The 27,842-nt window shown below is 42.7% G+C and overlaps 1 protein-coding gene across 1 annotated transcript in view; it reads right to left on the bottom strand.

Moving 5' to 3' along the window:
* Positions 1 to 26,269, bottom strand: part of LOC125355501 (Golgi pH regulator A) — a 31,263-nt gene extending 4,994 nt beyond the window's left edge. The window contains exons 1-11 of the mRNA XM_048351904.1: positions 26,107 to 26,269; positions 21,844 to 21,903; positions 19,813 to 19,916; positions 18,983 to 19,089; positions 17,800 to 17,901; positions 16,297 to 16,417; positions 15,128 to 15,208; positions 12,517 to 12,626; positions 10,315 to 10,403; positions 8,965 to 9,057; positions 3,023 to 3,118 (exon numbers count right to left, since the gene is read on the bottom strand). Coding sequence (XP_048207861.1) covers positions 3,023 to 3,118; positions 8,965 to 9,057; positions 10,315 to 10,403; positions 12,517 to 12,626; positions 15,128 to 15,208; positions 16,297 to 16,417; positions 17,800 to 17,901; positions 18,983 to 19,089; positions 19,813 to 19,916; positions 21,844 to 21,903; positions 26,107 to 26,148 — 1,005 coding nt within the window. The 5' untranslated portion in view covers positions 26,149 to 26,269. The remainder of the gene's footprint in view (positions 1 to 3,022; positions 3,119 to 8,964; positions 9,058 to 10,314; positions 10,404 to 12,516; positions 12,627 to 15,127; positions 15,209 to 16,296; positions 16,418 to 17,799; positions 17,902 to 18,982; positions 19,090 to 19,812; positions 19,917 to 21,843; positions 21,904 to 26,106) is intronic.
* Positions 26,270 to 27,842: the final 1,573 nt, after the last annotated feature.

The following is a 27,842-nucleotide window of genomic DNA, read 5'->3' as shown; positions in this document are numbered from 1 at the left end:
GTCTTGGAGCTTCAACTCAGAGCCTGGGCACTGTCCCAGAGCTTCTTTTGCTCGGCTAGCACTCTATCACTTGAGCCACAGTGCCACTTACCGCTTTTCTTTTATGTGGTACGGAGGAATCAAACCCAGGGCTTCCTGCATGCTAGGGAAGCACTCTACCACTGAGCCACATTCCTGGCCCTCATACTGATTCTAAGGAAAAGTCTATTTTACCAGATACCAGTATGGTATTCTAGGCTTCTTGCAGATACATTTGTGTGAAATATCTTTTTCCATCCCTTCACTTGGAATTTGTGTTTATCTTTTACTGTGAGATGGGTTTCTTGGAGATATCAAATAATTGGATTTTGACCCAGTCTTGCGCTCTACATCTTTTTGTTGGGGAGCTGAGCTTCTTGATGTTTTAGGGCTGGGGATATGGCCTAGTGGCAAGAGAGCTTGCCTCGTATACATGAGGCCCTGGGTTTGATTCCCCAGCACCACATATACAGAAAACGGCCAGAAGTGGCGCTGTGGCTCAAGTGGCAGAGTGCTAGCCTTGAGCAAAAAGAAGCCTGGGACAGTGCTCAGGCCCTGAGTCCAAGGACCAGGACTGGCAAAAAAAAAAAAAAAAAAAAAAGCTGAGATCTGGGTTCAAAGCCCAAGGAGCAAAGTCTGTAAGACTCGTATCTCTAACTAACTTCCAAAAAGTTGGAAATAGAGCTGGGATGAGTGCCAGCCTTGAGGGGAAAAAAAGGTTTGAGACAACCCCAGGATGTGAGTTCAAGCCCAGGACTGGTACAAAAACAAACTAACAATAAACTAGAGATTAGGTTCAGTGGTAATGAGCTATGGTTTTCTTGTTTTTTTGGTTTTTTTTTTTGGCCAGTCCTGGGGCTTGGACTCAGGACCTGAGCGCTGTCATTGGCTTCTTTTTTTCACTCTGCCACTTGAGCCACAGCGCCACTTCTGGCCATTTTCTGTATATGTGGTGCTGGGGAATCGAACCCAGGGCCTCATGTAAATGAGGCAGGCACTCTTGCCACTAGGCCATATCCCCAGCCCGAGCTATGGTTTTCTTGTGGGAGCTGTGCTGTTGGTGTCCCTCGGAGAGGCATGGCCAGGCTTTGGGTCCAGCTGAGTGTTGTCTACCGAGCTGTATCCAAGAGTGTCATAGGGATGCACAGGCTTCTGTGCCCAGTTAGATGCAAACTACTGCGCTGTGGGCTGTTGGCAGCATCCAGCACAAGGATATTCAGGCATGATGGGCAAGGATATTCAGGTAGGGTGGGCATAGTCCCCTGGTGCTGTGTGTCAAGAGTGTCCTGCATGGCAAAACATGGATGAGGTTTTGGGGACCAGCTAGGTGCAGACCCCCAGTGCTGTGGCACTGGCAGTGTCCCCTGTGGGGATCCAATGGGCAGGCTGGGCTGGGTGCAGACCCCGGCTGGGTGCTGGTAGTGTCCACCTCGGGAATGCACATGCAAGTCTTTATAGGCTCCCACTGTGTCCATTTGCCCATATTAGATGTTACACCGAGGACCTTTTCAGGGTTTGAGACCGCTGTGACCCTCCCAGTGTTAGGGGCCTTGTTGAGACAATTCCTGGGATTGGAGGCCCTAATGGACACTTGTAGTTGCCTTGTGGAGTCATCTGGTCTGACAATGGTGATCCTGGAGCACACTGCTTTGCTGCCTTCTCCAGTTCCGATTCAGCTTCTGGATCTCAAGTGTGTTGTTGCTGTCTGCTGGTGATGTGGTAGCAAAGGGAAAATGGAGAGGAAAAGAAAAAAAACATTGGGATGGCTCTCTGGCTGGAGCCTGTGGCACGGAGTGCCTGCTTCTCTATTTCCCCTCTTGTAGATCTTAAGTTTAAATCTTCTTGGTTGATGTCCAACACTGATTATTTCTAGTTTGTTTGGTGTGGACATTTGAAGTGCAGGTCCATGCTAAGAGGCCCCATTCCTGTGATCAGAGGGAGCTCCATCACTACTCCACCCTCTTGATTCCATGGTTGCTGGGTATTTTAGAAATGGCACCTCGTGGACTTTTCTGTCCAGGTTGGCTGGGAACTGTGATCCCTTAGATTTCAGCTTTCTGAGTACCTAAGGTTGTAGATGTGAGCCATTGGCACCCAGCTCTGATTTTCCCTTTTAAGGGAGGGAAGAGAATGAGTAGAAAGTAAAACACCTGCAGTGGCTATTGCCATTAGATTGAATCAAATCAAGGCAGAAGAAATCAAGAATAGCAAAGTATAATAAATCATAAAAAAACAAACACAACCAACAACCTAGCTAATGATATAGACTTTGTGATGTGAAGAAAAGGAATTACTAGGCTGGGAATATGGCCCAGTGGTAGAGTGCTTGCCTTGTATACATGAAGCCCTGGGTTCGATTCCTCAGCACCACATATATGGAAAAAGCCAGAAGTGGCACTGTGGCTCAAGTGGTAGAATGCTAGCCTTGAGCAAAAAGAAGCCAGGGACAGTGCTCAGGCCCTGAGTTCAAGCTCCATGACTGGCAAAAAAAAAAAAAAAACAAAGCAAAACAAAAGGGATTACTAGGAAATGAGCTCAAGACTATATTGGTACTTCTAGCATCTGTGATCTCTGATCACATAACTTTTAAAAAATAACATAAGTATTCTCATGTAAATTATAGAAAACAGCCACATTCATTGGAATCCAACAATGATACATTTACTCCTAAACACTTTGGGGATCCTGTACTTCATTCAAAAGCATACTTGTGGCTGGGTGCTGGTGGCTCCTGCCTATAGTTCTTGCTACTCAGGAAGCTGAGATCCCAGTTCAACGTAAGCCTGGGGAGACTTATATCCCATTATCCCCCAGCCAAAAGTAGAGCTATGGCTCAAGTAGTAAAGTGCCAGCCTTGAGCAAAGAAGCTAAGGGCTCAGGCCCTGAGTTCAAGCCCCAGTACTGGCAGGAAAAGAAAGAAAAGGAAAGAAAAAAATTCATGTCAGTTGCAGCAGATAAAACAGAAAGAAAGTATAACAAACCAGGATCTTGACATAATTCTCACATCAAATTGGATTCCCAGGTAATTCACAGTGATTTCAATGCCTCTTGTGACAGGGTCAGTTTTCCCAACTCGATCAAAAACAATATTGATGGTTGCCTGCAAAGACCCAGACCTCACCATTAGAACAGCTTGATAATCACGATGACAAAAGCTATTTGAAATGATGAATTAATAATCCTAACAAATCTTAATGTAAAGGTCAATGTTGTAAAAATGGAATTCTACATTCATTCTATGCCATGAGTAGGAAATCTATTTTGGCTTCTCACATGCAGGGAAATGAAAATTTCCCTACCAATGTTGTTTCCTGTTGAGTCAAGGGGAATAAATCTGGCATATTTAACTCTTAATTTACTGGATGCTGGGAAGCTAATATTCTGGCAGATGAAGTCAGAGGAAAATTATAGAAAAATTCCAAGGTTATTTTTCGAGCAAAGACATGGCAATAAAAAAATAGGGGGTGGGGGAAGAAAGGTCATGGTTATCATTCTAGCCACTCAGGAGGCTAAGATCTGAGGGTTACAGTTTAAAGCCAGTCTGGCAGGAACATCCTTGAAACTCATCTCTAGTCAGCTAGCAAAAAGCCAGGTGGAGCTGTAGCTCAAGTGGTAGAGTGCCAGCCTTGAGCAAAGGGACAATACCCCGGCCCTGAGTTCAAGCCTCAGTACTGTCACCAAAAAAAGAAAGAAAGAAAGAAAGAAGAGATGGGTTGATTAGAAAAAGCAACATGGTAGTTTTAAATCTAACAGTGCCAATAATCACATTAATTGCAAATAGTCTAAGTCCTGGGTCAGCCAACCCAGCCACTGCAGTGTGACAGTAGTCAGATAATGAATGGGCTTGTCTATGGGCTCTGCCTGGGGACTAAAGATTGCTAATCCCTGGCCTAAACAACTCAGTGAAATGGCAGACTGTCAGGGCTGATAAAGGGAAGCCCCAACTACTGCACATGTTATGTACAACACAAACACTTTAAATAGAAACATACAAATAGGCTGAAAAGATACATTATGTTAACACTAATCAAGAATGATGAAAAGCTTTCATTAACATTAGATGGAGATTCTATAGTAAAAAATATGGCCAGATATTAGAAGAATCATTTCACACTGATAAAAAGATCATTTCCACAAAGGATATATAATGATTTAAAATGCTTAGCCAGTAATAAAGCTTCAAAATATATAAAGCAAAAATTGGTAGCAATACTATCAACCAACTTGACCTGACAACTATAAAATATTCTAGACAGTAAGAGACTACATGACATTAGAAACATTCTACTAAAGGGCATAGAGAACATCTAATATGCTGAGGGCTGGCTATACCTCTGGACAGAGCTACAAGATTCAAAAGATATAAATCATATATAAAAAATATGTTCTTTGACTACATAAAATTAAAGATCTATTGGAAGCTGGAGGTACCTCAAATGGTAGAGTGCCAGCTCTAAGCATGGATGCTTGAGACGGTACAAGGCCGAGTGAGTAGCAAAAAAAAAAAACCCAAAACAAACAAACAAAATTATTTGGAGGATCTCCAGATATTGTAACTGTCTTTTTTTGTTTTTGATACTGGAACTGAACCCAGGACGTTATACTTGCTAGGCAAGATCTTTGCCACTGAGCTACATCCCAGCCCCAGATATTTTAAAATGTATTTCTAAATAATCTATGAATCAGAGAGGAAATCAAGAGAGAAATTAGAAGAGCATCTTTAAATGAATGCAAGAAATTATAATTCATGAGAAGCAATTTAAAGAGGATAAAAGAGGGGCTGGGGATATGGCCTAGTGGCAAGAGTGCCTGCCTCATATACATGAGGCCCTGGGTTCGATTCCCCAGCACCACATATACAGAAAACGGCCAGAAGTGGCGCTGTGGCTCAAGTGGCAGAGTGCTAGCCTTGAGCAAAAAAGAAGCCAGGGACAGTGCTCAGGCCCTGAGTCCAAGGCCCAGGACTGGCCAAAAAAAAAAAAAAAAAAAAAAAAGAGGATAAAAGAAAATTAGCTAATTAATTGATTTCAGGGCCTTGAACTCTTACTTGGCTTTTTGCTCGCAGCTGGCACAATACCACTTGAGCTGCAGCTCTAGTCTAGCTTCTTTGCTGGCTAACTGGAGAAGGAAGTCTTGTGGACTTTTCTGTCCAGGTTAGTTTTGAACTATGACCCTCAGATCTCATCCTCCTGAGGATCTAAGTGTGAGCCACCAGTGCCTGACTCATAACAATAAATTTGTAGCTATAAAACACCTTTATCAGGGCTGGGAATGTGGCTTTGTGTAGAGTGCTTGTCTAGCATATATGAAGCCCTGGGTTTGATTCTTCAGTACCACATAAACAGAAAAAGCTGGAATTGGTGCTGTGGCTCAGGTGGTAGAGTGCTAGCCTTGAGCAAAGGAAGCTCAGGGACAGTGCCCAGACCCTGAGTTCAAGCCCCAGGATTGGAAAAAACCAAAATAAAACACCTTTATCAAAAGAGGCCTCCAATCAATGATTTCAGCTTCTGTAGTAACAGAAATATAATCCAAAATAAGCCAGAGGAAATAAGAACTGAGTACAAGTCAATGAAATAGGAAGTAGAAAAATAGTACAACTAGAAATCAAAAGTTGGTTCTTTGAAAAGTTCAATAAAGTGAATTAAATCTCTAGTAATAGTTTTTTTTTCTGATAAGAACAAACAGAGTCAGGATTGTAATAAATAAATAATGTATATGAAGATTTTTTTTTTTTAAGAGAAAAGATACAAGTTAACCAAATCAAGAATGAGAGAAAGTTGAGTGCTGGTGGCTCATGCCTGTAATTCTAGCTACTCCAGAGCCCAAGAGCCAGGGATCAGGGTTAGAAGCCAGCAGGACAGGAAAAGTCTGTGAGATTTTTATCCCCAATTAACCAAAAAGCTGGAAGTGAAGCTGTGGCTGAAGTAGTAGAGTACTAACCTTGAGCAAAAAAACCCACAAGAACCCAGGGACAGCGCCAAGGCACCAAGTTCAAGACCTACACTGGCACATACCCCCCCCCCCCACATACACAAAAAGTAAGAAAGATAGTACTTCATACCCGCTACACAATAAACACAAGGCAAATAATAGCAAGTATTGGCCAGCATGTATGCGAAGAAGTTGGCACCCTTACACATGCTTGACAGGACTGTGAACTAGTGTCACCACTGTGGAAAATGGTCTGATAGTAGTTAATATACGGCACAGCAATTCTACTTTTAGGTATATATGTAAGAAAAATGAAAACATATATCCTTTGAAAAATGGATGTCCCAATGTTTATTTATACAGCATTACTGATAATAGCTTGAAAGTAGAAACTGCCCAATGTTTATCAAGTTACTTAGCAAATGGAGAAACACAGTATGGTATTATCCATATAATGGGATGGATATTATTTAGCTACTGAAAATAAACAACAACAACAACAAAAGTAGCATTCAGCCATAATAGTGAATGAAATGTCCTTACATGGAAGAAGCTTAAAAACTTCATGCTAAGTTAAAGGAGCCAATCACAAAGATCACAAATGCCACACTCCACTTATATGAACTGTCCAGTATAAGAAACGTAGGGACAGCAAGGAGACAGTGGCTGACTACAGCTTGGGGAGAAATGGAAAAAGAAATGTCTTACACTCACAATGAGTGTAAGATTTATTTTGGCTTTAACAATAATGTTCAAAAATTGTAATGGTTGTGGTTTAGTAAAATTAAAAACCATCCCTCTGCTAGGTGCCGGTGACTCAGGTATATAATCCTACCTACTAAGGAGACTGTGATTTGAGGATCATGGTTTAAAGCCAGCCTGTTTGAAAGACTCGTATCTCCAATTAGCCACCAAAAAGCCAGAAATGGAGCTGTGGCTCAAGGGATAGAGCATTAGCCTTGAGCAAAAAAAAAAATAAAAAAAATCTCAGAACAGTGCCCAGGCCCTGAGTTTAAGCCTCAGGACAGGTATAAAAACAAAAACCTTCCCCACCTCACCCCCGTGATAGCTCAAGTCCATTGGGACATGTGAAATGAAGAGGACTGACCCTACTAAGGGTCAGTGAGGCTATGGGACAGCCTGGCACCTCTAACCCTGCCAGCTGGAGCGTAAGCACTGCAGTTCCTGGAAGAGAGTTGGGATCTTTCTTCAAAAGCTAAACATACACCTTGCTTACCTGACAGCCCCATACTGGAAATGAACAACCCCCACTAGGGGAATGGAAAGTCATAGGAAGGAATACTAGTCACCAGTGGAAAAGGAATATATGACCAATAAACACAATGATACAGAGAAACTTCACTGATCACAATGAGGAAAATGAATCAGATGGAAAAAGGATGTCTACCAACTATAACAAGCAGATAGGTTGGTTCCTCAGGACAGACATCATGAAGGCACAAGGAAACTGCAGGTGATGGGTGGCCGTTCTCAACTGGAACTGATATATATATATATATATATATAGGATATATATATAGGATATATATATATGTATGTATGTATGTATATACCATGTCAGAGCTTACCAAACAACACTTTTCTTTCTTTTTTTTGGTTGGTCATGAGGCTTAGGTCACAATGGCCTAGGCGCCATCTCTGAGCTTTTCTGCTCCAGGCTAGTTAGTGATCTAACACTTTGAGCCACAGATCCACTTCTGTTTTATTGGTGGTTAATTGGAGATAAGAGTCTCACAGATTTTCCTGCTCAGGCTGTTTCAAACCATGATCCTCAGATCTTGGCCTCTTGAGTAGCTAGGACTACAAGTGTGAGCTACCAATGCCTAGCCAAATGGCACACTTTAAAATAAGTGCCGTTTACTTTAAGTCAGTTCTGTTCCAATGAAGCTTTAATACATGATCAGCTTTCCTAAAGGCTGCATCTCAGGAAAAATCATTTTAGTAGCTAAGTTACTGAAAGACAGGACCTTCATCCAGCTTTTCTCACTCAATGAAGCAAGATTTCCTTGCATCATCTGAGTGGTACTGACTTCAGTTTATTATACTTAAAATCCCCTGTTCATCCACATTGATCAAAATTAACAAACAAGCTGACCAAGCTCCCTTTGTTCAAACCCAGCCCCAATAGGGAAATCACCAAACTAGAAAGTTGCAATCAGCCTTTTCCATGGCCACATTGAAATACATGAATACCTACAGCCGAGTCAGAAGGAAAGGAAAACACATATATATAAAAATGCACAGAAAACCAAAGAGTACAAGATTATGGGAGAGCCACAAAAGAGTAAGAGTGATGAGTGCACAAAACAAATGTATCTACAGAAACATACTGTAGAGTTTATATTGTATTTAAGTTTTTAGATATACTGACTATGCAAAATGGTGTGGTGCTTCTATTTTGGTATGAAAGAGCAGATGAAATTATATAGTTATGTTCCGATTGGTAAAATAGAAAACGGAGTGTAAAATAATAATCTGTGAAATTTTCATACACCTATATGGCTCATTAATGACTTCTGAGAAAAAGCATGCAATTTTCCTTCCTAGGTCTTCTAAAAGGACCGAGGAGAGGGCAAAAGTGAGAGTCTGGACATGCAAAAGCCCACTCTGTCTGTTGACTTAATAAGATCAGGAATCAAACACAATGGATCAATCAAACCCATCTTATTACCAGGCACCAGTGGTTCACGCCTGTCATCCTAGCTACTTAGGAGCCTGAGATCTGAGGATCCCGGTTTGAAGCCAGCAACCAACGTGGGCAGTAAAACTCCATGAGACTCTTATCTCCAATTAACTACCAAAAAACCTAGAAGTAGAATGGTGGTTCAAGTGGTAGAGTGCTAACCTTGAGCATAATAGCTCAAGGGCAGCACTCTGGCCCTGAGTTTAAGCCCCAAGACCGGCACAAAAACCCCAAAACAACAAAACAAAATCTTATCTTTTCCATTCCCAGGGAAATCACCCAACCCAGGCCATTACAAGCTACATACATACCATGAAAATTTTCCAAACACAGTAAATGGAGAAAAAGTAACCCAGAAAATTAAAGTATTTTCCCTTGAAAGTTTTGGAGTATTCTATTCTTTCCTGAGAAAAAACATAGAGAAAATATGGTTAGTCTCAATGAAATGTAAGTTTATTTCTCTATCATTGCTGAATCAAGGGTCCAGACCAATTTGAAAAACTACATATAATATTAAAATAATAGTAGTAATACTTATCAAACAGTGGTAGCCAACACTTATCAAATGCTTTCTTTAAGCCAGAGACTAGGACAGATTTCTTTTTTTTTTTTGTTTTTTTTTTTTTGGCCAGTCCTGGGGCTTGGACTCAGGGCCTGAGCACTGTCCCTGGCTTCTTCTTGCTCAAGGCTAGCACTCTGCCACTTGAGCCACAGCGCCACTTCTGGCCATTTTCTGTATATGTGGTGCTGGGGAATCGAACCTAGGGCCTCATGTATACGAGGCAAGCACTCTTGCCACTAGGCCATATCCCCAGCCCTAGGACAGATTTCTTAACATGCATTATCAATGTCAATCTTTTTTGTATGTGTGCCAGTCCTGGGGTTTGACCTCAGGGCCTGGGTACTGTCCCTTAGCTTTCTTTTTTTTCATTTTTGCCAGTCCTGGGCCTTGGACTCAGGGCCTGAGCACTGTCCCTGGCTTCTCTTTGCTCAATTAGCACTCTGCCACTTGAGCCACAGCGCCACTTCTGGCAGTTTTCTATATATGTGGTGCTGGGGAATCAAACCCAGGGCTTCATGTATACCAGGCAAGCACTCTTGCCACGAGGCCATATTCCCAGCCCCTCCCTTAGCTTTCTTGCTTGAGGCTAACACTCTACTACTTGAGCCACAGCTCCACTTCTGGCTTTCTGGTGGTTAATTGGAGAAAAGTATCGCATGGACTTTCTTGCCATGGTGGCCTTTAGATCTCAAGTCTTCTGGGTGGCTGGGATTACAGGTGAGCCACCAGTGTCCAGCTTGCTTTGGGTCTTTTATAATAGGGCTGGACTATGGCAAAGAGGTACCTACTATTGTTGTAATCACACTCATTGATTAGGGAATAAAAAGAAGCATTGAAACTGCCATCTTTATTCTATTCTAGGTCATTAGGAAATGGCACATACCAGCTACCCAGATGTTCAAAAGCCTCTTCTGACTATCCTTTGGAGAGTGTTAAGGATTTTGCCAGGAATAGGCATGATTTCTCACAGAGTAAGTCCTTCATGGCTTACTCTAACTGTGAGATGTCTATCTCATGCACTGTTTGGTCAAAGAGGAACCGGAAAAAGCACTTAGTGGTGCTCTCTCTTCAATCCTAAGTAAAAACCATAGTCCTGTACCTTTGTAGCATGGAGATCAGCTGTTTCCAGAAAAAGCTGCCTGCTTAGCTCTTCCAAAGAATCCACTTCCTGTTGGATTTGCATAAGATCTGGCACAAAATGGGCATCAAGGTTTAAATTACATAGTTTAAAAACTATAACGAAGAAAGCATTTGCTCTTGATTTCTTCTGCCTAGCAGATTCCAGGCACTGCTTCTGTTTCCATTTCCTGTCTCAGAACTATTTCCTACGGACACAAAACCAAACACCTGCCTATGCAGTTTCTCCCAGTCCTGGTATCTAGGAGAAATGGTTTTGCTTTACTTATCTACTAAGTCGAATGCCATCTTAAGTGGTTGTATAATATACTTTTGTCTTGGTACTGGGGCCTGAACCCAGAGCATGAACACCATCGTTTAGTTTTTTGTTCAAAGTTAGTGCTGTATCACCTGAGCCACAACTCTACTTCCAGTTTTAGCTGGAGGTAGGAGTAAGAGTTTCCTGGACTTTTCTGCCTGGGATGGCTTTAAAGTACAATCCTCAGAGCTCAGCCTCCTGAGTAGCTAGGCTTACAGGTGTGAGCCACCAGTGCCCAGCAGTTGTATATTACCTCTAACAAGGCAGTTTTCTTCTACATTATCTAAATAAATTCAATGTTTGCCAAGGATCTAATAGTTAGTGACTTTCAACACAGGCTGGAGTTTATGATCATTACCTTCTTGACTTGTTTAGAATTTAACTTCTCTTACTCTCCCAAGAATTTCATGAGGTGTTAGCCATTTTGCAGATAAGGGAAGGTAAGCTCAGAGAACTTGCTCCAAGTCATACAACTAGCAAGAGGATCCAAAGGAGCGCTCTGCCTTATCCAAGGCCTACATTGGTTTCCAAGAACTTAGTGAGGACTATGTTATTTTCCTCACTTAGGAAACGGGCTAAGAAAGTATCATCTTGGTATCTCCAAAACACTTTTTTTGTGTGTCCATCTTGGGACTTTAAATCTGGGCCTCAGTGTTGCCCTTGAGCTTCTTTTGCTCAAGGCTAATGCTCTATCATTTGAGCCACAGCCCCAGTTTCAGCTTTTTTTTTTATGATTAACTGGAGACAAGAGTCTCATGGACTTTCTTCCCATGGCTGGCTTCAAACCACAGTCCCCAGATCTCTGCCTCCTGGGTAGTAGCTAAGATTACAGGAGTGAGCCACTGGCACCAGACAAAACATTTTTTTTTTTTGGGGGGGGGGCATTGATACTAGGACTTTAACTCAGGGCTTGGGCATTATCCCTTAGCCTGGTGCTCTAGTTACGTGAGCCACAGCTATACATCTAGATTTTGCTAGTTAACTGGGAAAAAAAGGCTCATGGATTTTTATTTATTTATTTTTTACAGAGCTGGTTTTAAACATCTATCCTCATATCTCGGCTTCCTGAGTAGCTAGGATTACATCATGAGCCATTAGTATCTGGCTCATCTTGGTTTTTTAAAGAAAATAATTTGCTGAAGAAGTAGAGCTACTTGATATTTGTCAAGAATACTGTTTACATTTGTTTAAGACTACTAACAACTTTCCAGGAAGTGGAAACATGGTCTGCAAGGGGGGAGGACAGTGAGGGAGGTACAGTAATGGAGGGAGGAAGGATGAAGAAATGTAGTCATTTATATTCAATGTACACTGTGTAAAAACTGAACTATGTAACTTGAAGGTATGCACGGGATGGGGAGAGATGGGGAGAACAATGGAAGGAGTGACACAGATCCAGATGTATTGTACTCATAACTTGACTCATGGAACTGAAATCCCTTTATACAACTACTTACTAATAATGATTTTTTTAAAAAAAGAGAATACTGATGACTTTAGAATGGACGATCCCATATACAAGCCACCCATTTAAGAGAACCACAATGTTTTGTGTTTTTCCAGAGTTGGGAACTATAATAAGGTAGTGGAAGGAACCTGACAGCAGAGACCACAGTACTGTTCCTTGCTATGCCACAAACCACCGGTGGCCTCTCCTTGCTGGGTCTATTCTCTTGTGTAAATGGAAAGACTGACTTTTTCCAGATCAAAGGCAACGACTTCATGCTCTTGTGTGGGTGCTGGAAAGATGGCTCTGGACACATCATATTTCCTGAGCACTACCCTGGCCAGTGTGACTTGGACACCATCAGCACCCTGACAAGGGACTACCCTAATGCTGCCAGGGTAGAGAGAGATAAAGGATACTTTCGCTTCCTGCAGCTGATGTCGTAACACTCTTTATCATTTCCCAGAAGCCTGAGGGCTTGCTGTGCACCTCCCCCTTCAGGTACATGGTTCTTCGGGCCATGGCCATCCTGAAAGAAAACACAAACCTCAGCAAGGCAGCAGAAGCCGGAGCCTTCTGGCCTGGTCTCAGTCACTTCCAGCCTTTACCACAGTCCTCCCTCCCACTGTGGCGCTGGTCTGCAGTCCCTAATTTCCTAGTACTTAGGAGGACACGCCTCCAGAAGCAACATGGTCTAGGCTGAGCAGAGTTTGTGGTAGGCCATCAACCTAAGGACCTATACAAGCTGGGCTCTACTCCCTCATCTCTGAATGTCTGTAACCATGAGACCACTATAACATCACAACACACAAAATCAACTACAAGGGCTATAATCCATTAATACTTACAGTTGTCATTAAAGGAAAGACTAAAATAGTGTATTCACCTAAAGAACCATGTGCAATGTCATGTGCTAGTGGCTCACACCTGTAATCCTACTCGGGAGGCTGAGATTTGAGGATCATGGTTCAAAGTCAGCCCAGGCAGGAAAGTCCATGAGACACTTTATCTCCAATTATAAAAACACAAAACAGGAGCTGGGAATATGGCCTAGTGGCAAGTGCTTGTCTCGTATACATGAAGCCCTGGGTTCGATTCCTCAGCACCACATATACAGAAAATGGCCAGAAGTGGTGCTGTGGCTCAAGTGGCAGAGTGCTGGCCTTGAGCAAAAGAAAAACAAACAAACAAAAAAATCCAAAACAGGCAGAAACCGAGCTCTGGACTCAGTGGTGGACTGTTACCCTTGAGAGAAAAAGTTAAGGGATAATGTCCAGGCTTTGAGTTCAAGTTCCAATACTAGCGTACATCCCCTCCCCACGCCCGCCCCTTGTTCCCCCCCCCCCCCACAAAAGGAATTTTATCCAGTGTTCCTTTAACCCTGTTTCAACTATGAGGTTTGTTTGTATGGCATTGTTCGCACTGTCTCACTGTGGCCCTCTACTGTTAAATACTGATCACTCCTCAAGGATGAGAATGTTCAAAACTAGTTCTAGATTGGACTAAGTGTGAAGGAAGGATGCTAATGAATCCCAGGGGCCAGTGTTGTCATGTTAGCTGCCTCTATGCCCATAAGACCACTTGGAGACTGTGCTCATTAAGTCAAGTTAGGAGGCTGGTCCTTCTGAGAGATGAGAGCCACTGAAGTTAATAAAGTCTTAAAGAATAGCAAACCTTCATCCTGGCCAGACAGGGCTGATAGGGGAACTGGACTATAACATGTCCAGATCAAAGCCAACTGACTGCAACAGGTATGAGAGGATTGGAAATGTTGCTTTTGTCATTACTTCTTTTATTTATTTATTTATTTTTTTTGGTGTAGGTACTATGGCTTGAATTCAGGGCCCTATACTCTTGCTTAGCCTTTTCTGCTCAAGGCTGGTGATTTACCACTTGAGTCACAGCTCCACTCCTGGCTTTTTGTGAGTTAACTAGAGATAAGAGATGCACAGACATTTCTGCCCAGGCCTGCTTTTAACCACAATCTCAGATCTCAGCCTCCTGAGTAGCTAGGATTACAGAGTCACAAATGACCAACACACGGCTTATGACTTCATTTTTAATTATTTGTCAATGACTAAAAGAAATACAGCAAAGAGAATAACCTTGGAAGTCCAAATAGTGTTGTTCCTATATGACTACCTCTTACTATTAATGTTCCTCTTATGCTGCTCAGACTATATATGTATATATATATATATATATATACACATACACACACAATACACACCTTCAAAACCTCAATAAAGACATATAGACATAAGTAATTAGCTGGTACCTCTAAGTCTTCTTTTCTTATTCCAATATCTCAGGTTCTCTCCTCTCCTGAGACTTGTGTATGGATTAAACTATAGAATTACGGTAAGGAGGAAATAAGAAATTTGAACATACTTGTTGCAATTCAGAACCTCTGGGCTACCATTTGTATATGGGTAATAATAACTGTTTCTTTCTTTCTTTTTTTTGCCAGTCCTGGGGCTTGAACTCAGGGCCTGAGCACTGTCCCTGGCTTCTTTTTGCTCAAGGCTAGCACTCTGCCACTTGCTAGCCTTGGATAATACTGTCCTTGGACTTCTGCTTCCTGAATAGCTGGGATTATAGATTATAGGATGAGCCACTGTGTCTGGCAATAACAACATAAACTTTGTGAAGGTGAGAAATGATTACTTTGTTCATTATTCTATCCCTAGAATCTAGTGCCTGGCTGATATTAGGTTTTCTAAAACAATCAGAGGAATGAATATATGAAGGCAATGAGTGAAAACCAAGTAGTGGTTATCCAGTAAAGATTATTAGTAAGTTTATCATTGTCTCCACTCTTCTAAGTACTCCATGGGTCTTAACATACTATTACTGTTGTTTTGAGATACTTCTGTTTTTGTTTTTTGAGTCAGTCTCTCCATGTAGCCCAGCCTGGCTTCAACTTCCTCCCTTGGCCTCACACTTCTGCCTCTGCCTCCACGTGCTGGAATGCAGGCATGTACCACCAGCAGCAGGCCCAGAACAAGGCTTTGAAAGGCTCACCCTCACCTTTTCTTTTTGCTGACGATCATGTCCATGGTTTGCAACAGCCGCCGCTCCAGTGCCATGATATCTGTGTCCGTTACATTCCTACAGAAAGCGCACATGGTTAGTGGGGCTAGGGGCTATGCCTGGGCACAACACAGGCTATCTGGAGAAACACATACATTCTGGTTTTTACCCTGCCTTTTTCTAGAAAATATTAACATGACTAAACTAAACATGACTAAAATACTTTCACTGTCATTTCTTTATTTGTGTCCCAGTTCTGGGGCTTGAAGTCAGGGCCTGGGTGCTGTCATTGAGCTTTTTTTGCTCCAGGCTAGCATTCTATCACTTGAGTCACAGCTCTACTTCCAGCTTTTTGGTGATCAAGTGGAGATAAACATTTCATGGACTTTCCTTCCCAGGCTGGATGTGAACTGCAGTCCTCAGATCTCAGCTTCCTAAGTAGCAAGGATTATAGGCATGAACCATTGGCAAGGGGGGGGGGGGGGTTGGTGGGTGGTGTGGTGTGTGTGTGTGTACTGTGGCTTAAACTCAAGGCCAGGGAGCTATCCCTTATATCGTTTGCTCAAGGCTGGCTCTACCACTTCAGCTACACCTCCACTTCCCACCTTTTTCTGGTAAGAGGTAAGAACCCCATGAACCTTCCTGCTCAAGCTGACCTCAAACATAAATCCTCAGCTCTCAGCCTTCTGAACAGCTAATGGGTTAGCTAGAGCACCTGGGAGCTCTCATTGCTTGTAACTAATTTTTCTGGGGTCTAGGCATAGCAGAACGTACTTAGCTTTCTTAGCTTTGCTCTAGAGACATTAAAATATGTGTTTATTATTTGTTTGTATAAATTTACTTACCCTATCTTGAAAATACTGTAAAGAGACCAGCAGAGTGGCTCAAGTGGTAAAACGCCCATTTAGCAAGCACAAGGCTGAGTGAAAACCATAGTAACTCCTATCCCCACCCCTCAAAAAAAGAAGAAAAGAATACAGGACAAATAAGACAAATGACACAATCAGTATGAGTGCTATAACTCATTTAGAAAGAGTCTTAAGTTGACACACATAGGGACGGAGGAAGAAGAGATCACAGATCTAAGATGTAAATACAGAAGACAGTGGTACAACATGGCATGTGTACTGGAGTCATGGGGAATAAGAAGAGACTGCATGCATTACCTGAGGAAGTACGACATGTACGTGTAGGGACAGTTGACAGCACCAAATCCAGACAGCAGGGCCATGAGGGTCACCCCAATGACGCCCACCCGGCTGATGAGCTGCTCTATAGACAAGATGCCTGGAATCGCCAAAGTACACAGTCAGGTAATGTGGTGAGACAGTGCTCACCTCTACTCTAAAAAACCACCACTCACAACACCCACCATTACTCAGACCTAACTCAGAGCAGCTGATGTTTAATGACTGATGTGGAGTTTCTCTATCATATATAGAAAGACATAGACATGGGCCACGACAACAGTAAAATGCAGTAATTGTAAGTACCACTTAATAACGGTTTCGTTTAGGGAGTATGACTCTAACAAAGCAAAGTGCTTTCAGTAAAAGCTGTGACAAAAAAAATTAGGAAAGCAATTCTTGGAAAAGTAAATGGCAGGTGACATTGTCTGCTAGTTACATGTGACTGAGACATGTGTGTCCCTCAAAGGCCATACTCTTTAGCTTGCATCTTATTCCTGTTTGCAGCCACTAAATACAAAATGCACTTAAATAAATGGGCTGAAGAGAATCACAATACCTCAATAGGTATGTATATATGACCATATAAAATGATGCTAATTGAAACGAAGTCCAAGATATGGGAACAAAAGACATTTTTTGGGTCTTGTTTTTTAATGTACTGTGTGAAGTTATTTCTTTTTTCTTTTTCCTTTGGCTTATCCCTTGTTGTCACTGTTTTTTATTTTGGTACCCTGTGTCTTGTATATAAGTTTATCTGATTTAGGGAAGGGATGGGGAATAACAAAGTGGTGAGACAAAGGACAAAGGGTGAATCAATGCAACAGTGATACTCATAAGACACTTCATTGGAAATGAACTTTCCAACTTGGGGTGGGGGGGAGTCAGGGGGAAGGGAAAGTGGGAGAAAAATGAGAGAGGGGTAATAGTCTTCGACAAAAAATGTACTCATTACCTTACTTATGTAACCGTAACCCCTCTGTATATCACCTTTACAGTAAAACAAAATTAAAAATAATTTAAATAAAAATAATTGGGCTGAACGTATGGATGAGTAATTTAAAGGCAAATGCCTGCAGTTTTTGTTGGTCTCGTGTGTGTGTGTGTGTGTGTGTGTGTGTGTGTGTGTGTGTGTGTGTGTGTTGGTACCAGGACTTGAGCTATTCAGTGACCAGGTGCTGTCCTTTAGCTTTTTCCACTAAGCTGGAACTCTACCACCTAAGCCAAACCTCCACTTCTGGCTTTTTGTTGATTAATTGGAGGTAAGCATCATATAGATTTGACTGCCTGGGTTAACTCTGAACCTTGATCCTCAGATCTCAGACTGCTGAGGAACTAAGATTACAAATGTGAGCCACCAGCACCTGGCTTCAAAATCTGATGTCTTTTAGAATAAAATTTAAGAACCATATCCATTTTTTATTCAAAATTTAAAAGCCAAACAACCCTTCTTCACATTGCCACTTGTCCCCATGTACTCACCATGTTTTGGGCTGAGAATAGGAAATGGTTCTCCCAGTTTCCAGAAGAAATACATAAAGGTCAACCACAAGAGGCAGGAAAAAAGCAGCTGTTGTTTATGCACTAAGAGGAGAAAAGATCATAAGGGAAAACAGTTATCTACTATAGAGCTTGTTCTACTTAAAAGAAAATAAGCTTATGCTAATGCTAATTAGTATTTAGCTGGGTATCAACGTAATAGGTGATGTTACTACCCAAGTTTTAGTGAGCACACCCTTACACCTTAAGAGAAACTTGGCTCAAGTTAAGATGTAGATTCAGTTAAAGAAATTGTCATCCTTGGGGCTGGGAATATGGCCTAGTGGCAAGAGTGCTTGATTCGTATACATGAAGCCCTGGGTTCGATTCCCCAGCACCACATATATAAAAAAAAATGGCCAGAAGTGGCGCTGTGGCTCAAGTGGCAGAGTGCTAGCCTTGAGCAAAGAGAAGCCAGGGACAGTGCTCAGGCCCTGAGTCCAAGGCCCCGGAATGGCAAAAAAGAAAGAAAGAAAGAAAGAAAGAAAGAAATTGTCATCCTTGTTACTCAGGAGGCTGAGATCTGAGGATCACAGTTTAAAGCCAACCAGGGTATACAAATTTCCAACTATCCAGCCAGCAAAATGCCTGAAGTAGAGGTGTGGCTGAAGTGGTAGAATGCCATTCATCTTCTTTTTTTTTTTTTGCCAGTCCTGGGTCTTGAACTCAAGGCCTGGGCACTGTCACTGGGCTACTTTTGCTCAAGGCTAGCACTCTACCACTTGAGCCACAGCGTGATTTCCAGCTTTTTCTGTTTATGTGGTGCTAAGGAATCGAGCCCAGGGCTTCATCTGTGCTATGCAAGCTCTCTACTGCTAAGCCACATTCCCAGCCCTAGAATGCCATTCTTGATTAGAAAAGCCAAGTGAGAGCTTGAGGCTCTAAGTTTAAGCCCAGTACTGGCACCACCACCACAAGAATCAGCACAGAAGGGCAGAAGTAAAGCTTAGCAGGACAAAAGCTCTCATTATTCACGGAGTACTCCTTTTGTGGGCATTCTAAGATGTGCAGATGCTCCAAACAGCAGCAGCTATGGAAACGTGGAAATAAAGCTGTCCAGGACAGTAAGCCCCATTACCATGCAACCCAATGTGTGCTGGTGGGATGGGAGGAGGCGCATACTCACACAGCCAGATGTTGCTCACGATGAAATAGCCAATGTAAAAAGGCACCAGGAAAACCAAGATGATCAGAATAATACACAGGTTCATTTTCCAGTGAAAATAACGGGAGCTGAAAGAAACATCAAGGAATAGCACCAGAGGGGAGGAGCTGAGCAGCAACTTTCCTTTTAGTCTTCCAAAGGCTCTTGGGGGTGGGGGAAATGAGAGAGTAGGTCACAGTTTAATCTGATTAATGTATGGGATCTGTGCATGTGAAATACCATGGTGAAGTCCTTTTGAACAATGTAATATGCACTTTCACAAAAATGAATGCTAGAAAGATGTCTCATGCCTGTAATCCTAGCTACTCAGGCGGCTGAGATCAGAGGATTACGGTTGGAAGCCAGCCCAGGCAGGAAAGGCCATGAGACTCTCATCTCCAATGAACCACCAGAAAACTAGAAGTGGCACTGTGGCTCAAAGTGGTAGAGCACTAGCCTTGAGCGAAAAATCTCAGGGATAGCGTCCAGGCCCTGAGTTTAAGCCTCTTAACTGACAAAAAAAAAAAAAAAAAAAAAAAAAGCTTCTAGAAGAGAAGCTGGGATGTAGAGGCTTGTGGGCTCTCATATCCTCATGAATAGTTGAATTCTTCATAGCTAATGTTCAAATATTTTTTCCTGCAACTAATGACCTTTCCCAAACTAGTTACGAGATTTATGAGACCTGCAGAGAGGAGGACTGTTGCAGTGCCCCAGGCTGAGCTATCCCCAGGGTGGGCTTTCTGTCTCAGCTGACCTATACTATAAGGAATGGGCAGCCTCTGGGAGGGACAGCTTTGGCAGTCCTTACTCACCTGCTGTCCAGCACTCCTAAGATTTCAAAGATGATGAGCTCAAACATAGTACACGAGAATGCAAACGTCACGGAGAAGATCACCTGTACCACATACTGACGCACCTGTCCAAAGTCAGAAAGAAATACTCAGTGGAAAATCTTCTTTCAGTGATGATTCAGAATACTTACGCTGGAGAAATTATCTAGACACTGGAAGTGAGGCCTGGAGCAAAAGTACATCAAGGTAGGAAGTACCTGTGAATGCCAGGCCGCTCTCTTGTGGTTAGAAGACAGAGCACAGGATGGGGAAAGGGCCAGAGCAACACTTAGAATTCCCAATGCTCACTGACAAAAACACCCACAGATCTGCACACCATTTTGTTTTTGTGCCAGTAGCAGGGCTTGAATTCAGGTACTTGGTGCTCTCTTTTGTTTTTGTTGGGTTTTTTTTTGCCAGTCCTGGGGCTTGAACTCAGGGCCTGAGCACTATTCCTGACTTCTTTTTGCTCAAGGCTAGCACTCTACCACTTGATCCACAGTGCCACTTTTGGCTTTTTCTATACATGTGGTGCTGAGGAATCGAACTCAGGGCTTCATGTATACAAGGCGAGCACTTTACCACTAGGCCATATTCCCAACCCACTTGGTGCTCTCATTAGCTGGCCCTCTACAGATCTTGGATCATTTCTGGAACCTTCTATCAGAAGCCTTCAAGTATTGAACAAAATAGAAATCTCCAAGCTCCAGGCACTTTCTAACACCCACTCAAATTCTCTAGGGAGGCTTAATGAAGAATACTCTAGAAATGACCCAGTAGTCTATAACTATTGCTCTTATTACTGAATAATGAGGATTACTTAGGAAATGTCCAGTTAAGGTGGTAGCTGGGGAGGGGGGAGGGGGGAATGAGGGAGGAGGCAACAAATAGTACAATAACGTATGAAACTGTAACCTCTCTGTACATCACTTTGACAATAAATGAGAAAAAAAAAAAGGTAATGGTTTTTCTAGATCCAAAGCTAAAGATAAAAAGTAGATTTAGTCTTAGGATTTTGGCATTAACTGAAAACGTGAGACTGGTAATTCACTGCTACACAGACAATTTTTTTTTTAAATTTGTTTTGTTTTTGTTGCCAGTCCTGGGGCATGGACTCAGGGCCTGAGCACTGTCCCTGGCTTCTTTTTGCTCAAGGCTAGCACTCTATCTCCTGAGCAACAGCGCTACCTCGGGCTTTTTTCTATATATGTGGTGCTGAGGAATCGAACCCAGGGCTTCATGTATACGAGGTGAGCACTTTACCACTAGGCCATATTCCCAGCCCACACAGACAAATTTTTAAGACAAAAAAAATAATTGCTATGGGTGAATGTCCTTATGACTAAGGAATCATGTCCCCTGCTCCCAACTCCTGGGATATCTGTGGACTAGCTTTCCTTTTCACATTATTCATCCACTCATTCACTGTACTGTACTGGGGCTTGAACTCAGGGCCTAATTGCTGGCACTCTACTACTTGAGCCACAGTTCCACTTCCAGGTTTTTGCTGATTAATTGGAGATAAATATAGAATCTGCTGGTCCAGACTTGTTTTGAACTGCAATTGTCAGATCTCAGCCTCCTGGATAGCTAGGATTACAAGTGTGGGCCACCAGTACCCAGCATCTTTATACTTTTTTAAAAATATAATTTTATTTTTATTATTAAGGTGATGTACAGAGGGGTTACAGCTTTACAAGTGAGGCAATGAGTACATTTATTATTGGACAACTTCAGCCCTTCCTTCACTTTCCTCCAGCAACCCCCCCTCCCCTATCCCTGCATACAATACCTTTTCACTTTTTTTGTTTTTTTTTGGTTCCCTAACCGGGAACCTTTTCACTTTTAAATATACTAATCACAGGCTGAAGCCTCACCGTTGCACACAACAGTTTTTCAGTGGCAAAGCTTGTTGTCCTGGAAATGAACATGAGCTTTCTCTGACAGAGCATTTTTTTCGTCCCAGGTTAAATAATTTAAATTCATATAGTATAATAACACAGCTCTCCTTACCTCATAATCCTTAAACAACTGGCGCATGAAGAAAAGCCACCCAAATCCAAAAAAAAGAATCTAGAGGAGAAAGAAGAAAGAACATTAATATACATCTTCTCTAGGGAAATGCCTTATAGGTGACTATTTTATGATGTCAATTATATATAACATTAGATTAGTAATATATTAATATTTTAATACAATTATCTACTTAGATAACTTACTTCAGAGAATAGTCATTCACTACCCTAAAAAGTGAAATGCTCTTAGATAAAATAATTCACACTACAGAAAAGGTGTAATGTTATGCTAATCATTTTATGAACCAGAGAAGTTTCCAAATAAGGGATAGGGATTCTTGGCTTATAAATGATCCTTGTTGTCAAGTATTTAACAAACAAAAACTCCAGGGAGAAGTTGACATAGAAATAGGAGAGGAGGGGGCTGGGAATATGGCCTAGTGGTAAAGTGCTTGTCTTGTATACATGAAGCCCTGGGTTCGATTCCTCAGCACCACATATATAGAAAAAGCCGGAGTGGTGCTGTGGCTCAAGTGGTAGAGTGCTAGCCTTGAGCAAAAAGAAGCCAAGGACAGTGCTCAGGCCCTGAGTCCACGCCCCAGGACTGGCAACAAAAACAAAAACAAAACAGAAATAGGAGAGGAGTAGGGGTAGAAGGACCGTACTTTTTGTATGCGTCCTTCAGAGAACCTTGTTAGCTTCTCCACCACCCTGCTGAGTCTAAACAAGTAGTTTCCATCTCAGTGTGAAGACAAGAGTGAAGGATCCCATCTTTGTTGATTTTGAGTCAAACTCACACAGCAGCTGACAAGCTGACAGCTGGCTTTTCATTAGTAAACAGAACCTTCTGTCTACAAATACACACACTGACGTAATTCCAGTTTTCTTCTTGTATTAGTTAGGAATTTTATGAAGTTATTTTCTGCCTTCCAACTGACTTCTAGAGTAAACATAAATAATAGTGTGTGTGCGCGTGCGCACACACACGCACACGTGCGCCCATATTGGAGCTTGGACACAGGTCCTCAGGGCTGGCTTGCTTAGCACTGTTTTCTTCATATCTCAGTCTCCCGAGTAGTGAGGATAAGAATTTCATAGACTTTGCTGCCTGGGCTGGCTCTGAACCGTGATCCTCAGATCTCAGCCTCCTAAGTAGCTAGGATTACAGGTGTGAGTTATTGGTGCTTGGTTTGTTTTGTTTTTTTAAAGACAATTTATTGCATCTACAATAAATTGGAATTCTAGAAAGATTATTCAAGATCTAAAAAGTATGTACAAGGAAAGTGCATACATACATATATGGAAGGTATACAACTTCTGATTAAAAAATAATAGTTTTAGAATTGTGCACAACAGACTTTTGATATTGGGGCCAAGTGAACTTTGGAACTTATAAATCTTATCTGAATAGAGTGTTCAAAATATTATGTTAGATAATGGTTATAAAAATGGTCTCTAGGTTGAAAATTAGCTATAGATTAAAAAGAAAAGACAGTCATTAGCAAGGCAGGTATTAAAGAACTGGAAAAGATATTTTTCTTGAATCATTAGTTCGCCCTTCTATTCATTCAACAAATATTTATTAGTATCAGGTCCTAGAACAAAATGGTGAATAAGAAAGTAAAGAATTGCTCTCCAAGAGGAGAGAAACAAGTAATTACAACTCAGTATCTGGGGTGGCATCATTATAAAGGGAAGTAGGTGCAAAGTACTATGGCAGCATGTATATGGCCCATGGTCTAATCCAGTCTGGGACAGGCTACTTGGATATCCAAGCTGAGGTATAAAGGCTGAATAGGAGGTAGCCAAGAGTAAGAAATGAGGAATATGGGGAAAAGGTCCAGAAAGAGAAGTGACTGTGGAAATCTGAAGGAATAATAACATTGCCAGCTTAAGAAGCTTAGAGAGGGTCTGGGAATCTGGCTTAGTGGTAGAGTGCTTGCCCAGCATGCATGAAGCCCTGGGTTCAATTCCTCAGCATCACATAAACAGAAAAAGCCAGAAATGGCACTGTGGCTCGTGAGGTAAAGTGCTAGCATTGAGCAAGCAGCAGCCAGGGACAGTGCTCAGGCTCTGAGTCCAAGCCCCAGGAGTGGCCAAAAAAGAAGCTTAGAGAGTCTTCAGTAAAAAGCAGACAGGGTGAGAGCCAGTGCTTAAGTGTTAAAAGCACGGGTGGCTCACACCTGTAATCCTAGCTATTCAGGAGGGTGAGATCTGAGGATTGTAGTTCGAAGCTAGCTTGGGCAGGAAAGTCACCCATTAACCAGTAAAAAGCAGAAGTAGAACTATGGTACAGTGGTAGAGTGCCAGCCTTGAGCAAAAAAAAAAAAGTTAAGGCATAGCATCCTGACCTGAACTCAAGCCCCAGTACTGGCACCAAAACAAAACAAGACACACACACACACACACACACACACACACACACACACACACACCACCCCTAAAAGCCAGCATTCCAACCTAGGAATATAAACCATACTAAGGTGTTTGTACTTCATTAGTAAATAAAGATACTGTCTGCTGATTTTAGATTTTATTTCAAATAAAACTTTCAGTTCATATAAAACAGGGAAAATGGTGTGTGTGTGTGTGTGTGTGTATGTGTGTGTGTGTGTGTGTGTTGTGTTGTGTTTGTGGGACTTCCAGGGTAACTGCATCTCTTCAAAGAGGTATTATTATTAAATTAAGACTTACTAGGTCTCCACTATGGGCTAGATACTAAAAGAGTATAGAGGGAACAAGAAAGACAGTACCTTGGGTTTTAGAGGTCACAAAAACCAAAACATAAAACCACACAAATAAACAATAACAATTAATGTTGAGAAGAAAATCAAACACAGAAATGAAAAAGGTGGCCAGAATGAAAGACCACTTTGATTGAGGGTAAAACTTACCTAGAATGGCTTTTATTTTTTGCTATTATCTAAATGACAGGAAATGGATAGGGAATATTTGATATAAAGAGTTCTTTGGGTCTTAGTTCAGAGCAAGTTGGACAGTTTAGTATCTCCTGTGGATACATGTGTGAAACTTATTCTGTGTGTGTGTGAGAGAGAGAGAGAAAAAAAAAGAAAGAGAGAGAGAGAGAGAGAGTTCTGGGGCTTGAACTCAGGGCCTGGGCACTGTCTTTAAGCTTTTCTGCTCAAGGCTACCACTTTGAGCTACAGCTCTACTTCCAGTTTCTAGGTGGTTAATTGGAGATAAGAGTCTCGCTGGCTTTCTTGTCTAGGTTGGCTTTGAAACATGATCCTCAAATCTCAGCCTTTTGAGCAGCCAGGATTACAGGCTTGAGCAGCGTTAGCACCTGGCTCTTTTCTTTTTGGTGCTGGTACTGGGTCTGGTACAAGGTCTAACGCTGACATTTGGCTTTTTTTCTCAAGCCTCGGGCTCCACCACTGGAGCCCCACCCCCACTTCCAGCCTTTTACTGGTTAATTACAGATTAAAGTCTATACAGGATTTGTCTCCCTGGACTAGCTTTGAACCAGAGCCTCAGCTTTCAGCCTCCTGAGTAGCCAGAATTACAGATGTGAGTCACCTGTGCCCTGCTCCAATCATTACTTCTCCAAGGCTTTTATTTGGAGGTGAGTATACAGCTAGGGGCCAGATAGAATCTCAAAAAATAAATACATAAATGATAAATACCAGGAGAACAACCAACTGAGCAACGACAAAGGTCCTAACAAAAGCAGAAAGCTCAGTAGACACGTCCTAGCGTGCAGGGATGGCTGGCTGTGTCTTAATCTGTTGTATCCTCCGAGTTTTGCACTATGGGAATAAATGAATGATACATGGTGGCTGTAGGAATGAACATGGGTCTGAAAACGATCAGAAAAAAGGGATCGGAGGGCAAAGGGTGACGTGTCAGTGCACAAACGAAACCTTACACTTCCAAGTCACTGGGCAAACACCTCTGCACCCCAAACCAGGGCCCGAAAAGCAAGAGCCTTCACCCCGAACGCCACGTCCAAGGTTTGGGCCATCCGGGGTCCGCGGCGGCGTCCCCAAGCCCCAGGGATGTGTGGGAACCTGCCCTCGTCGTGGAACGGGCTCCTAACGCCGAGGCCGGGTGACGCCCCTCGAGGGCGACACAGAGCGTCTGGGGTGGATGCTGGATTGGGGCGCGCAGGCAGGGGCCGCCTTTTCTCCCGGTGCAGGCGTGGCGGGGCGCGGGCCGCGTCGTCGACCCCTTCCCCAACGCCCCGAGGGCGACGCCGGAGAGAGGGTGAGGGGTGGCCAGACGTGGGGAACCGGTGACTCACCTGGGACGTAATCACGATGCTGGAGTCGATCAGGAAACTCATGGTGAAGTCTCCGCTCCCCACGCCCCATGACCGCCACGCTAGAGCCACCAGCCCCGGCTGGCAAGCGGCCTTGGCCCGCCGGCAATCTCAGGCATAGCTGGCTCTAAATTGACGCCATCGAGCTGCGACTCCGCCGGCCAATCAGCGGCGACATCCGGCCTTCGGCTAGAGTGGGAGGGGCGGGCTCTGGGCCGGGGGGTGGAGCCTAAAGAAGGGCGGCCCGATTGAAAGGGGCAGGTGTTGCTACTGGGGACCGGAAGTTACAAAGCCACTATGGGCCGGTGGACCAAAGCCGCTGTCCTAGCTGCTCTTGACCGCAGTTCGATGCCAGCCTAGGCAGGAAAGTTCGTGAGCTGCTTATCTTAACCAGCAAAAGGCCGGGAATGGAAGTGTGGCCCAAGTGATAGAGCACTCCCCTTGAATGAAAGAAAAAGCGTTAGGCTGAGGTTCTGAGTTCAAGCCCCAGTACTGGCACAAAAGGAAAAAGCAGGCTTGTAAATGATGTTCAGGTCCTCTGTATTTCTGTTTTCCAAAAATGTGTCCAACTTGTCAAGGACTAAGGAGGCTTAGTACAATCTTTCATTGCTGCTATATTACTGTGCATATTTTTTTTCTTTCTTTGTTTTTGTGCTGGTACTGAGCTTGGCTTTTTGGCTCACAGCAGGCATTCTACCACCTGAGCCATGCCTCCAGTTGCTTCTCCCCCCCCCCCCCCCACCCCTTGTTAATTAGAGATAGAATTTCTTGAACTTTACTGCCTGGGTTGGCTTTGAACCACGATCCTCCTATCTCAGCCTCTTACACAGGATTACAAGTGTGCTCCACCAGCACTCTTATTTTGTCTAAATTTCTGGGCTTCATATTGTCTGATGTCTCATTTTTTTCCTTACAAAAACGGTATTATGTCTTTTATATTGTATTATAAATGGATGGAATTTTTTTTTGTTTAACGATGCCTTTATTTGGTACCTAGATCCGATGTTCTTTGACTATATCTATCTATCTATCTATCTATCTATCTATCTATCTATCTATCTATCTATCTATCTATCTATAGTAGGTCATGGGGCTTGAACTCAGGGCTTGGATGCTGTCCCTGAGCTCTTTTTTGCTCAAGGCTAGTGCTCTACCACTTTGAGCCACAGCTCCACTTCTGGTTTTCTGGTAGTTAATTAGAGATAAGAGTCTCCAGACTTTTGTGCCTAAGCTGACTTTGAACCATGGGCCTCAGATCTCAGCCTCCTGAGTTGCTAGGATTACAGGTGTGAGCCACCAACACCTGGCCTGTTCTTTGATTTTTTTTCCTCCTAGTATTTTAGAAGTATTTGGTTTCAAAATAACCTTTGTACCCAACATTTTCTATTTACTAACATAGAAAAATCAAATAATATTGTTGTAAGTTGAGAAAATTGAGGCACTTTTACTTTCTCATATTTTTCTCTCTTATTCCCTACTCCCCACACAATTTATAAATTTATGTTTGTGTAATCTGGGCTGCTGCTCCTGCTGTTGTTGCTGCTGCTTATTTTCCAGTCCTGGGGATTGAACTCGGCCTGGGAACTGTCCACGAGCCTCTTTGTTCTCAAAGCTAGGGCTCTACCACTTGAGCCACAGTACCATTTCCAGATTTTTCTGAGTAGTTTACTGGAGATAAGAGCCTCATGGACTTTTCTGCCCGAGTTGACTTCAAGTTG

This window comes from Perognathus longimembris, chromosome 7, assembly GCF_023159225.1.
Source record: "Perognathus longimembris pacificus isolate PPM17 chromosome 7, ASM2315922v1, whole genome shotgun sequence".
NCBI classification, from domain to species: domain Eukaryota; kingdom Metazoa; phylum Chordata; class Mammalia; order Rodentia; family Heteromyidae; genus Perognathus; species Perognathus longimembris.
Note: the sequence above shows the minus strand (reverse complement) of the source record. Positions and strands in the feature narration are given on the sequence as shown.